The sequence below is a fragment of the Gossypium arboreum genome, chromosome 2 (assembly GCF_025698485.1).
Source record: "Gossypium arboreum isolate Shixiya-1 chromosome 2, ASM2569848v2, whole genome shotgun sequence".
NCBI classification, from domain to species: domain Eukaryota; kingdom Viridiplantae; phylum Streptophyta; class Magnoliopsida; order Malvales; family Malvaceae; genus Gossypium; species Gossypium arboreum.
Window position 1 is genome coordinate 115,072,037 of NC_069071.1, and position 12,700 is coordinate 115,084,736.

The 12,700-nt window shown below is 34.8% G+C and overlaps 2 protein-coding genes and 1 long non-coding RNA gene across 10 annotated transcripts; 1 reads left to right on the forward strand and 2 right to left on the reverse strand.

The window, feature by feature from the left end:
• Positions 1-566: 566 nt before the first annotated feature.
• Positions 567-3,555, reverse strand: LOC108462351 (pentatricopeptide repeat-containing protein At2g38420, mitochondrial). The gene is made up of 2 exons (XM_017762313.2): positions 1,560-3,555; positions 567-1,481 (listed from the first exon to the last, which is right to left on the reverse strand). The coding sequence occupies exon 1, from the start codon at positions 3,259-3,261 to the stop codon at positions 1,825-1,827; it is 1,437 nt and encodes a 478-aa protein (XP_017617802.1). The 5' UTR covers positions 3,262-3,555; the 3' UTR covers positions 567-1,481; positions 1,560-1,824.
• A 366-nt stretch (positions 3,556-3,921) lies between these two features.
• LOC128289402 (uncharacterized) lies at positions 3,922-5,309 on the reverse strand. The gene is made up of 2 exons (XR_008279058.1): positions 5,089-5,309; positions 3,922-4,834 (listed from the first exon to the last, which is right to left on the reverse strand). It is a non-coding gene; the product is annotated as an uncharacterized LOC128289402 (long non-coding RNA).
• A 3,981-nt stretch (positions 5,310-9,290) lies between these two features.
• Positions 9,291-11,621, forward strand: LOC108467108 (uncharacterized). Of its 8 annotated transcripts, none has more exons than XR_008279060.1 (5): positions 9,329-10,007; positions 10,559-10,844; positions 11,042-11,099; positions 11,172-11,265; positions 11,369-11,621. XR_008279060.1 is itself a non-coding variant. In XM_017767622.2 (2 exons), the coding sequence occupies exons 1-2, from the start codon at positions 9,533-9,535 to the stop codon at positions 10,636-10,638; spliced, it is 555 nt and encodes a 184-aa protein (XP_017623111.1). In that variant the 5' UTR covers positions 9,291-9,532; the 3' UTR covers positions 10,639-11,621. The 8 variants fall into 8 exon arrangements, 1 of the variants encoding a protein (XP_017623111.1); XR_008279061.1 differs by having other exon boundaries at positions 11,247-11,265; XR_001868762.2 differs by having other exon boundaries at positions 11,042-11,265.
• Positions 11,622-12,700: the final 1,079 nt, after the last annotated feature.

The following is a 12,700-nucleotide window of genomic DNA, read 5'->3' on the forward strand; positions in this document are numbered from 1 at the left end:
GAGAGAGCTCGTTGTATGCAGAGTTTGAGTGGATAAGGTCCGCAAGAGATGTAGACAATTTTCTCTAGAGATGGAACAATACTTCTGTGTAATGGGGATCGAGGATGATACCACTGAGTTAAACTGTTGCAGTTTAGTTTATTAATGTCGCTCTCTTATAGACATCGTACGTCCACAAATGAGAACGAGGTGAGACCATGATTGGGACTTAGAGGAGTTCCAAAAGTAATTCAAAAAGCAAATTTACCGTCAAAATGTTAAGGAGGAGACTTAGGCTAAGTTGCACCGGCTTACGCAACAATGTATTATTTAGGAGTATATCAAAGACTTCAGTGAATTGGTGTTTCAAATCTCTGATTTGAGTAAAAAAGAAGCATTCTATTGATTTAAGCATGAGTGAAAATTGTGGGTAAAATAAGAATTGCGCTGACAAAGCATCATTAGTCATGACCGAGAAGCATCACAGTCATTCTAAATTTAGGTTTGAGCCGAGGAGCATCAAGGTCATAGATGAGGTCATAGATGATTGCAGAGGGTTGGAAACGAGCACAAGTGCATTGGGTACATTTATGGACTTTAAAAGACGACTTAATATGAATATAAATGTTCCCGAAGCAAAGCCTATAGGTGTTACAAGCAAAAACACAAAAGAAACAGAAAACAAACAGATAAGCTACCCCTAATGTCCTCCAGAAAGGCATACAAAAGCCATCTCTAAACCGGTGCATACTAAAATTTCCTCTGTTCAGATCTTTTTACAAAAGAAAATGTTTTCTCTAATGGTTTACTTTGTTGGCTGGAATAATTAGCTCTATCATTAAGTATATAGGATCCTCTGATTCAATGTCGATTTAAGAGTTACTTTCATACTCCTTCGCAGGACTGACAATGGAATATACTTCTGCTATTGTTGCAGCAGCTACCACAAATGAAGAGGCAGATCCCATCCTCAGGCATTCGGAACCATTCCGAAGGTAACTCTACCAGGACTTCTGATAATTCTACTGCATTTCCATTTGAAACCAATTTTATCACCCAAATGGTGGCGAATCAGAATATTGAAAGTTATGAATGGATACAATATTACTGCTGCTGCTCTCTCAATACCCCTTCATCAGATTTGGTTTGGTGCACAACTCACCAGAATCTTGTTTTCTCCGACCCACTCCCATCTTTTCATTTTCACGATTAGATGGTATTTTTTCTTAGTCAACCAGACAAATGTAAAAATTATAATCACTTGTCAAAAGAGAATGGCCACATATCAACCCAGGTGTTTACTTCACAGCCATATTCCATCTAATACATGTTTAGTTTCAGATAACAAACCAAGAAAAGCAATTGCAAAAAATTACATTACATAAAATGTTCCGACTTGAAAAATTAATCCTGAAATGAAAACAGAAATTAGCAAAGCTAAACTCCTTAGTTCAAACCTGAGGTTCATTTATACTCCACTTGTTATCTGCTGTATGCCCATCCTGGACAGGAATATTACTTTTTTCAGTAAGGTAAAAGGTTTTACAAGCCCCAGCTACTGGTAAGGAAATGGAACTTACTACTAGGAATCTGGGACAGCGGCCATTTTCTTCCACTTAATCTTTTGTTTACTTCTCTGTTTCTATGTTTTAAAGTCAAAAGATACATCTCTACCAGAACCAACTATGAACCACTAAGAATTTTGTTTTGCTCGTCTCTCTTTGCGTCTACTGCAAGTCTTTCTCACTCTCACCCTTCTTTAAGGAACAAAAGTGAGAAGTCTAAGAAATGGTCTTTGATTCCGAAAACACAAGGTTGGTAGACCTCTCTAACTTGCAACATTATTTAAAGTGGATTTACCAAATGAAATTTGGGTCCAGAGCTAAGAAGAAGTGCTTCCCAAACCCTAGCCCCGGGAGAAATACTCCTTTCAACCATTTTCCCAAGCAATTCCAGTGCCTTGCAAACTAATCCTCTTTGGCATAGGCCACAGATTACCTCATCAAATGTCAAACTCTTGATGAAAATACACTTGTGCAACACTTCCTCCACCAAAGCACATGCTTCAAGAATTTCACCATTACTTACCAAACCATCAATTATTATCGTATATGAAACCCAATTCATTTCAATGCCCTTATATTTCATCTCTTTAACAAGCTCCCTAGCTCTACTTATCTCACCAGCCTTAGAAATTGTCCTCAATAACGTATTATAAATGAGAACATTAGGTTTGCACCCTAACTCCTCCATACAGGCTACCATCTTGATACCCTCTTCAACTTTATTTTGCTTGCATAAAGCATCTACATAGGCTTTATAAGTATAAACATTTGGAACCAAACCCAACGTAAGCAATTCATCAAACAGCTCATCTGCCAATACGTAATCTCCTTCAGCAGTTAACCCATTTAAGACCATAGTGTAAGATATAATACCAGGCTTTATTCCATCGGATTTCATTTGATTTAGAACATCCCAAGCATCCAAGCCTCTCCCTTTTTTCACCAAAAACCTAATCACGCCATCATAGTCACCCATGGCGGGAGAAAACCCAAGCTTTCGCAATCCCCTCCAAAAACCAATAACGTCTTCACCATCCAAATCACCCTCAGCACAAACTGATGACAGCACAAAAGCGAAAACTTTATCATTGGCACCAAGTCCATCGTCTAACATACGTTGTAGAATCTCTATAGCATAAGCAACCTTTTTCATTCTACAAAGAGTGCAAACTAGTAGACGGAAAGTAGATTCTTCCAGTCTTATGTTCATATGCAGACTGTTTAAGAGAACCTGAGGGAGTAGCTTAAGGCCACGTTGGCTTCTACAAAGAAGTGCGAGTAAAGCATTGAGAGAATAAGCTGAAGGGAAGCACCTGAATTGGGGTATTCGGTAGAAAATATCAACCGCGTCCTGGATTCTATTAGCGTTGCCATAGAATTTGACGAGGTGGGTAAAAATGTACTCGGGCGTTTGAAAGTGTTGGAGTTGGAGGTGATGGAGCAGGGAAGGAATGTGGTGGAAGTGTCGATTATGGAGCAAGGTTTTGATGAGAAAATGATAGGCTTGAGGGGATTGGTGGAGGTTGTAGAGGCTAAGAGAGCGTAATAGAGAGGGGACAAAGTCAGGTTGAAGAGGGTTATGCTGGGCAACGAGTTGTTTGAAGGATACCATGTGTTGATTTTGGGTGAAAGCTTGGCGCCATTTAGTTTTGTGAGAGGAAATAAGCGGCCATTTTCGGTGCTTCCTTAGGAAAAAGTTGGGAGATCTCCTCGCCATCTCCACTCCCACATTAGTAGTATTCTTCAACTCATTTTGGGGAGTAGATAACTGAATTTACGGATTAGGATGCATCGTAGAGTTGCGGGAAAACAATGAAGCCGAAAGAGGGTGCCGCTGTTTTCGAATCAAAGAAATAGCCAGCAAAACCAAAAGCGCCTTTTCTTCTGGGCTTTTCTTTCCCTTTCTTTATGGATTTGAGGCTTGGGCACCGAAATTCATTATTCAGAAACGAACACATGGTAGTGTACTGGCCCAATATTGTATTATCCATTTTTATTTTTGGATGAGTTTTAATTTTATTATCCAAGAAGCAGTAAAAACTGCTACGATCAAAACAATGGCATCCTATTCCTATCCGACACCATATAGTGTGAAAGCAATACAACTTCATCTCCTAGCCTCAGTATACACCAATCGCTACAAAGTTGAGCATTCACAATGTGATTTCTATTAAACGAATGCTTCTCAATACCTTCACCTCACTGGATAAATGCGTTCTGTGCAAATTTCAATATCAGAGTTAAGAGAAACTTACCCCTCAGCATTCTGCAAAGCCATTGACAAGTCTATTTGCCGTCCAATTAGAAATGCATTCTTTTTTTGCATTACTTGAAGTCAAATTTATATAATGTATATATAATCAGAAAAAAAAAACCATTTTTCACTTAAAAAGACGGATTTCATTCAACAATGATGAAGGATACAAGCCAAGAAGCTAAAAATAAAAAACAAATCTTAAAGTAAGAGCCATGCTCGTAGCTCATAAAATATCCAGAACACCTAGCTAAATGGAGGGTTGCGTACGTGAAAACATCTAAGGCAACACAAGACACGAAAGAGAGCGATATGGGCACATTGGAAACAGAAGTGTGAGCTTACAACGGTATGGGTTGTCTCCTTCCACACTACCCCTATCCTGGCATTTGATCTTTCGGATGATGAGAGAAGGAAGGCCCACAATTCCACCCTCATCATCATCATCCATATGGGTACCAAGCTCAATGGTCAAGAAAGCAACGGCCGAAAGTAGTCAAGTCCTTGCTTTTAGCATGGAGGAACCTCTACATTTGATCAACACGGTCCTTTTCCATGCCTCCAACGACGACACCATAAGCAGCCTTCCGCTCATCTGCCATCCGTCGCGCGTCCATATTGACCTTCAGTTTCGTATCTCTTGGTGCTTCCACTTGGCAGTCCTTGGTCTAATGGGCAGCATAGGTGCATGAATGAGGTTATGCACTCTAAAATCTTTTTGGAGAGTCCTTGCCCAAATCAGAGCATCTTGAGGGACCTTGGATCAGCTCCATGTTCCACACATTCCAAAATTGCCATAGCACAAGTAGAAGGCTCGTGAAGGTCTTCTTGTCCAAAGTTGCCATAACACCACCACCTACACAAGCCTCGTGTGGGTTGGAGGAAGAAGGGAAATGTTTTTAGTTTTTAGACATCGTCCCTCATTAACTGCATGTTGCCATCTGTGTATTTGATTCCTTTTATGATGAATGATATATAAAGCACTTGAAGGCATCAATATTGCAAATTTAGAGCATAGCAGTTTTAAGTTGTTTACCTGAAAATATGTAAAACTAAAGTTATATTGCAGACTGTTTAAAACAAGTTTATTCCTTTCAGAGTGAGAAATTGAAAAAGGATAGTCTAAGATATGAACATGATGCGAATCCCATCAGCAAACATTATATAATAACGATGCACGTAAATTTGCTTAGATTAGATTGGACAGACCAACAGTAGTTCTCTGAGAATCAAAATTACTCATTCATACAATTCATATCATGATAGATTTCCGGTGGAGCAATTTCATACATGATGGATTGGTGTATGTGGGTCTAGGTGTTATGTGGTCAGTAGGACAGACGCAGCCGCACGATTATCATATGGGTGAAGCCGATTGGACTGCGTGCATGGTCATGAGAGTCGTCTTCAACTTTAACACTTAGAATCTCCTATTCAATATTGTTAATATAATACAATACAGAGGGAGAAAAGTATTACAAAACAAATGATAGTGTCATTGTCGATTCTTCTTCTCCGTTTACCATATCTCCAAAATAATCATCAAATCAAAGTCTAATTACTTCTAACTAACGCAATCTAATAGGATTTGATTTTGATTATGGGAATAATTTACTTAAAATTTAAGATTTTTAATCATTAATAAAATTCATCACATCATTAAATTTTAGAGACTTAAAATTGTTATTATATACTCATCCGTATTCAATTTATTCTCCAAATCTATTTTTTAAAAATAGAAAAACATAAGTAATTAAAATAAAAATCAAACTTTAAATTTCACAAAATTTATCTTTAATATAAAAGATGGAAAGTGGAAAATAAGATAAATTTAATTATTATTATATTTTATCTACATATCTGCTTCTTATTGACATTTATTAAGATATTCTTTTCAATAATATTTTTTCCTACAATACTTTATTATAATATTTAAAATAATTATAATACATAAAATTAAATTATTTTTGCAAAAATAATTTTCTAATGTATAATATTTAATTAAAATTTTGAATAAATGTTAAAATATATAGGAATATTATTTAACCAAATGTTTATGTTTATTAAATAATAATTCAAATGAAAATTATTGAATGGATAATAAATATCGAAATAGCAACATAATCAAGTCAACTCGAATAAGTAATTTGAGTTTTGAGTTCGAATCAAGTTAAATTTTACAATTCGAATAACATATTAGTGTAAATATACATTTGGTTCTTGTCAATTTTGAAAATGAGCAAATTGGTCTCTCTTAACAAAATTACAAAAAAATTTAAAATATTTATAAAATTCCAAAATTTATATTTTAATATATATAATTAAAAAATTCTAAAGAATATATAAAAAAGTTAAAATTTTTAAAAAATTTAAAATAATAATTTTGGAGACCTAAATAAATTAATTAATGATTCAAATTTGTCTTTTTTTTAGTTTTCAAGTATATATAGTTTCAAGGAATTAGTTATTTTAATTTGACATATTTAATTTATTAATTTAGCTCGAACATTTTTATTCGATATGACTCGACCTGAATTTCATTTCACTTGATTTGATTCAAAAACAATTTAAATTAAGTTAAGATAAAATAGTATTCATCAACTCGATTAACTCAAAAAAATTTTATTTGATTTGACTTGATTTAATGCGATAAACCTTAAGCACAACCAAACAAAATTGTTTAAGACTAATATTTTGAGAAATAGCCTTATTTAACAATCACATGCTTATGGAAGATTGGTATGATGATGATATTAATGTGTGAACATATCTAACGTAGGCTACAAGGAAATGGATTGAGATTTGAGATGGTGATGGTGATGGTGATGGTGATGGGTTTTAATGATTTTGAAATTGCTTTTGAGATATAAAATTGGAACGAAAGAAAGAGGCGTAAATAAATTAATTGGATATGAGAGACTTGCAATTGCAAGCATCCTTCATTAATGTGCATCAAGATTGAAGGAATGAGGAAACAAAGTCACATCCATTAAATCAAATTAAATGCTGCTATTCATAGCCAAAAGCATGAGGTGGTTGAAGTTTGTTGACTTTCTAGTTTCATTTTGTAAGAAATTAATTTAATTACAGATAAAAAATGATGGAAAAAAATATAATTTTTTTAACCACACTTTGAATTAATTACTTTTAATGCTACCAACTCTATTTGCATTGCGAAAAATGAAATCCAAAGTCTAAAAAATGAAAATTTTCAATCATTCATACTTCTTTGGTCAATCAGCCTACATTTTTTCATATATCAACTTTTATACGTCCAAATTCTAAACTTTCGAATTTTTGCTTCATTACCAATACTCTCCTCACTCTCTCTAACCTCCAAAACCATAATTCTATCTAATCATACTATTGTTGGGAATTGTTCACACATTTTGAAAATTTCTTACATTATTAAGAGAATTAATATACTGTAATTAAGTACATGTACGACTTAAATTCTACCCACACATCAAGTATACTTCAAATTAAATAATTCTCTTAAAACTCAATTTAATTTACTTACAATATTTACACACAATAAAATAATTCTTAATTAAATAAGTGACAAATAACCTAAACAAATCATGCAATATATAAGAGTTTAAACCTCTTCAATAATGGATCTACTAGTAGAGATTTTTTTTAGTGGTTAGACTCTTTTGAAGACCATATCTTCTTGTAGGAATTAAAAGTTTGATTTCAATCCATACCCACTAATTTTCGAGCATAAAATCTTTGTAAATGTGCTACGTCTAACAATGTTCAAGATACCAAATGGTGCGAGTCTTTTCTCAATTACACCTAGACATTAACAACATTACAAATTCGAGGAGAAATAGGTTATCAAATTTGCACCATGAAGTTTGGACCATTTACTCTTCTGAGTTGGTAGCTAAATAATACAAAATTTTATTGTTTAGGTTTTAAATGATTTTTTTACGTGTGTATATATAAATATTAGGCTCTGATCAAGTATATATATAAATATTAGGCGCAGATAGACAGCTGGTAAGAAATTATTGAGTGAGAGAGAGAAGCCACGTGGGTTGTTGGCCTGTAATTGTCCTTAAGTAACAGCTTCCAACATCCACATGGCGGTCTATAGTATATAGATGCCAATGCCATGCATCAACATGAATGCTTTCTCACTTCATAACATGGCATGGTATGCCCATGTCTACGTGGATAAGGATGAGTTGGGACCCAATAGGTTTCAACAAAACAAATAAGATATGATGAATCATATTTTGCATGATACACAAGTTATTCAATTATCAAAAGAATATTTAACTAAAGACAAAAAAATCCACGTCTACCAATGCGATTAAGAAATCATGGATTATTGGGAGGTAGCTGTGTAATTTTCCTCTATAGTTTAGGAGAAAGCCAAGTGATAATTGTAAGAGAAAAATATTAGCAAAAGCCCATCCAGCTGCCCCGGTGCCTTAAATTAATTTTGCTTCTTTCACAATTTTTAAACGAGTACTAGTATACCATGCAATAATAGCTACTAATGAAGTACAAAATAGACGGACATAAACAAATAATTGACATCACACTGTTGTTGTGGACTGTAAAGATTTTGGGGAAGCAATGCATGGAACTGGATTTTCAGTCCACCCAAACGAAGACAAGACAAGACAAGATGATTGTGTCTTTGATCAACAAAATTCATGTTTTTATTGGGACCGGGTGTATTGGGCCTGGCCCTGGATATGGTAACGTAATTTATTAGGCCTGCTTCCCCGAGATGAGAGATGGGGACATATATATTTCATTATTATATAAATAAAAGGGGACACGCAGTAACAAAAAGACAGACAAATTTATGGGAATGAACGAAAAGTCAAAACTGGACAAAAGGGTGATGGGGTCCGTCCGAATACCAACAAGGAGTGTGAATAAGAACATGATGAATACACGTGGTAGGTCCCATCCCCCACCTCTCTCTCTATCTACTTTCTATTGCGGTCCACCTCCACCATCTACCGTTCTGCTACAGCTGTCACCACTCATCACACACCACAGACGTAACCTAATCCCTTTTGCCTTTTGATACCTCTGTCTATCTAACTTTGTTAATTACTAAGTTTTTTTTCAAATTTAGACCTTATTTAATAGTATTTATTAAATTTATTAAATTATTATCAAATTGATACGATTTTAGGAGGTTGAAATTAAGAGTTCATTTTTAATTTTTTCTTTTTATATTTTTAAATTATTGTGTGAAAATATTATCATGTATAATATAATATCAATTTATTATTTTTATATGATATCCAAAAATTAAATTATTTTAATTATGATTGAAATTTTAAAATTTAAAACAATAAGAAAACAAATAAGCAAAAATATAGCTTGCAAATTTTAATATTATTGTTTGAGTTATAATATAAATTTTCAAAATTTTAAAAATAAAAAGACACGTAGCTTAAAAAGTAATAAAAGAAATTGAGCAATAAATTACTTACCATCATCATCATAACCACCACCCACATCCATGGAAGATGCATGCATGCATACATACATATATAATTATTTTGTTAATTGCTACAATGATTGTCTTTCCGATTCTTTTTATATGGATAATCGCAGTAATAATAAAAAAGTTAAAAAGAGGAGCACAAATCTTGGTCGCGGACAGCACAGCTTTATAAGCCTGCCTTAGAATCGTATATCGAACTACAAGTCTTTAAATTTATTACAGGGAAAAGCAAGAAAGCAGAACTAGAACAAGATGGTAGGATTTTCTTCCCAAACAGAATCTTGGGTTGCCACCAGAAACTCAATCTACGAATCCCAGAAAGAGGCAGATAGCTTCGAATTGGATCTAAAACGTCTAGATTTGATAAAGATAGATCAAGAAGACGAGGATAATAATATTAACAACCAAGATAAGATTAGCACCACCAAGAAGAATAAGAAGAAAAATCAGGTGTTGCTGGAGGGGTACGTGGAGGCGGTTGATGAGGAGGATGAACTGAAGAGGACAAAGAGCTTGACCGATGATGATCTAGACGAACTAAAGGGGTGTTTAGATCTGGGGTTTGGCTTCAGCTACGAGGAGATTCCTGAGCTTTGCAACACCTTGCCTGCACTTGAGCTATGTTACTCTATGTCTCAGAAGTACTTGGATGACCACCAGCACCATGCATCTCCAGACACCACCGCTACCCCCGAACCCGTCGCCAATTGGAAGATCTCTAGTCCTGGTCAGTCTTTTCTCTTTTTTACCATCTTTCTTTGTTTATTTTTCTATTTGCCATTAGATCTTGTTGTGCTCGTTTTTACTAGGACTTTGAGTGATGATAAGCTTTGGTTTCTTGCTCTTCTTTCCCACCTGTTGAAGTGTTATATCATACATGACATGCTTTTCTTTGCTAGATGAAATTAGGGTTGAGCCAAAAAGAATTGAAAAACTGATTCAAATCGATTCATTCGGCTCAGTTTAGATTCAGGAATTGAAAGCCCACACTTGCGCCTCCTTCATTCAAATAAATACTTGGTTTCTTACACAAACACAATAATCAAGGTTGATTTGCATTGATGGTGAGAAATCCAAGAAACTATTTTTTTGCCATCTGCTGAAAGTTTACAAATCTTTTCACAGAAAAAGGAAAAAAAAAAAGCAGGAACATTGTGCAATTTGTTTTTCATAGAACAGTAGTACTCGCAAGTTGGATGCATCTAGCCTGTGCAAAACCATGTTTAGATGATCGACTTCGCTTAGGGAACGAGTTTTAACCTTGTGTATGCATTACAGGTGACCATCCAGAAGATGTTAAAGCAAGGCTTAAATTCTGGGCACAAGCTGTGGCCTGCACTGTCAAACTGTGCAACTAAAAGATTTATGAACAATCATTGGAAAAATGAGAATGAATATTTTTCTCAGTGATGAGCATCAACTGGATAAAACTCTACGCTCTGCCGAACCATGCCATGGTGGGGATGACATTTCCAGCAATTGTGGGAAATAGACCAGGCCAAAATTTTAAAAATGGATCAGCTGCAAGGAGCATGGGAAGAAGTTGGAAAGGAAGATGTTACAGGTTTGAGATTAACCGATGATCCAATGAGTCTTGACTTAATTCTGCGGAGACTAGGATGTATATGATATATTAATTGTATCCCGTATGCTATGAATAAAATATGTCTTCTTACTGCTACTATGCTTCATTGGTGTTTGATATATATATATATATATATATGGCTATGGAATCCAACCGTCTGTTGGCTTTGCATGCAGTGGTGAGAGTCTCCAGTTGAGCTTCACCAACTAGTTCCGGACCTCTGCATTTGCTGAGGTAACTAATCTAATTGTGTTGATTCATCATACCTGTGTTTCCTCTCACCATGATTATTGTGGCGGTACCTAGCTAACCAATGCCGCAGCATGGAACCACTGATACTTGAGCTTTGCTAAGAATAAACTGACCATTTTATGGCCATAGATGAATATAGGGCGAACACGTATGTTCATCGCTTCTACTCCTATTCTATCTATGCCTAATGCCTTGAATTTTGAGGTAAATTGATACTTATAACCAGTATGAATCTTGGTGGGAGTTGTTAGGGTTTTCTTTCTCACGGAACGGAAGGCTGCAAATTACACGTATTCCACTGAGATGACTCGTCTTTGCATATGTTAATGTGGTGTTGAAGGTTACGTTTTGGTATCAGTTTCATTTTTTGGTTGAGATAGGAAGAAAAAAACTTATCTGATACTCAATAGGCCACAGCCTAGTTTGAAACAATAAGAGAAGGGACGAAAACTCGGATTGGATTTCCGTTATTAGTAAAAGAGGCTTTGAGTTGAAATATCAAAATTTATTGATTGGGGGTGATGTCAAAGTTTACTCTCCTCCAGAAAATCACATCAGCAAATAGCAGCCGAACCCGCCAGTCAAATTAAGCAGTTTATGTTTACGTTTTCATTTATTAAATCTCTCTATACAGCTCATTCTGAACTGCCAAACGAATTCTTCGACCAAGTCCCTCCATATCAATAACAAATAGATACAGGGATAATTACGACAACCATCTCAATTGACAATCTTGCATTAGCCAGTGAATTTCAGAAAGTCCCACATATTTTTTCCTCCAAATTCAGACGCTTTATATCATATGAATGACCTCTTTGGCTATCAGTAATCCAACTTTTAACTACAAAACAGACTGAATTTTGGTGAGATGATCACTCTTTTAAGCATATTAACAATGAACTTTGTAACTACGTACGTCACGGCACTTTAAGGATTAATTGCATTCAACTTGGAAATTATAATCTCTCAAAGGAAAACTTATCTAACCATAGCTTCACCAAACAAAGCTCCATTTATGTTGAGCATTAAGCCCATCAACTCTATTGAATAAGGCCTGCCTGATTTCATCATTAGAAGCACCCTACTTAAGCTTTATCTCTAGTTAAGCCTATTGTATTTACTTTGAAAGAAACTAATTATCAACCCCAAAATCAGGACCTAATTTTATATGTCCTCGATTGATTTAGCCTTTTGACGTTAAAAAATCCGACCAATGCCAATGTTTAATTATAAAAATTTAAATTTTACAAATAAAAAGGACAAATATCAAATTTATATATCAACTTTAATTTAACTTGCAACTTAATACATAAACTTTGATTTGGACCATTTGGTCTAATTATACACATAACAAAAATCATAAGTGTTTAAGGAAATGAGACGGGGTTCTTTATTTATAGTTGAGCTCTTTCGGATTTAACGATGCAAATCAAATTACATCAACACCTGAGATTAATGTTTATCTCAAGATGAGAGTTTTAAGATATTTAAATTCTATACATCCTTACAAGGCCACCAATGATTCGAGTAGGAAGAATTCTCAATGAGTTTCAAGAATCGAGTAAATTTAAATGGGTTAAATG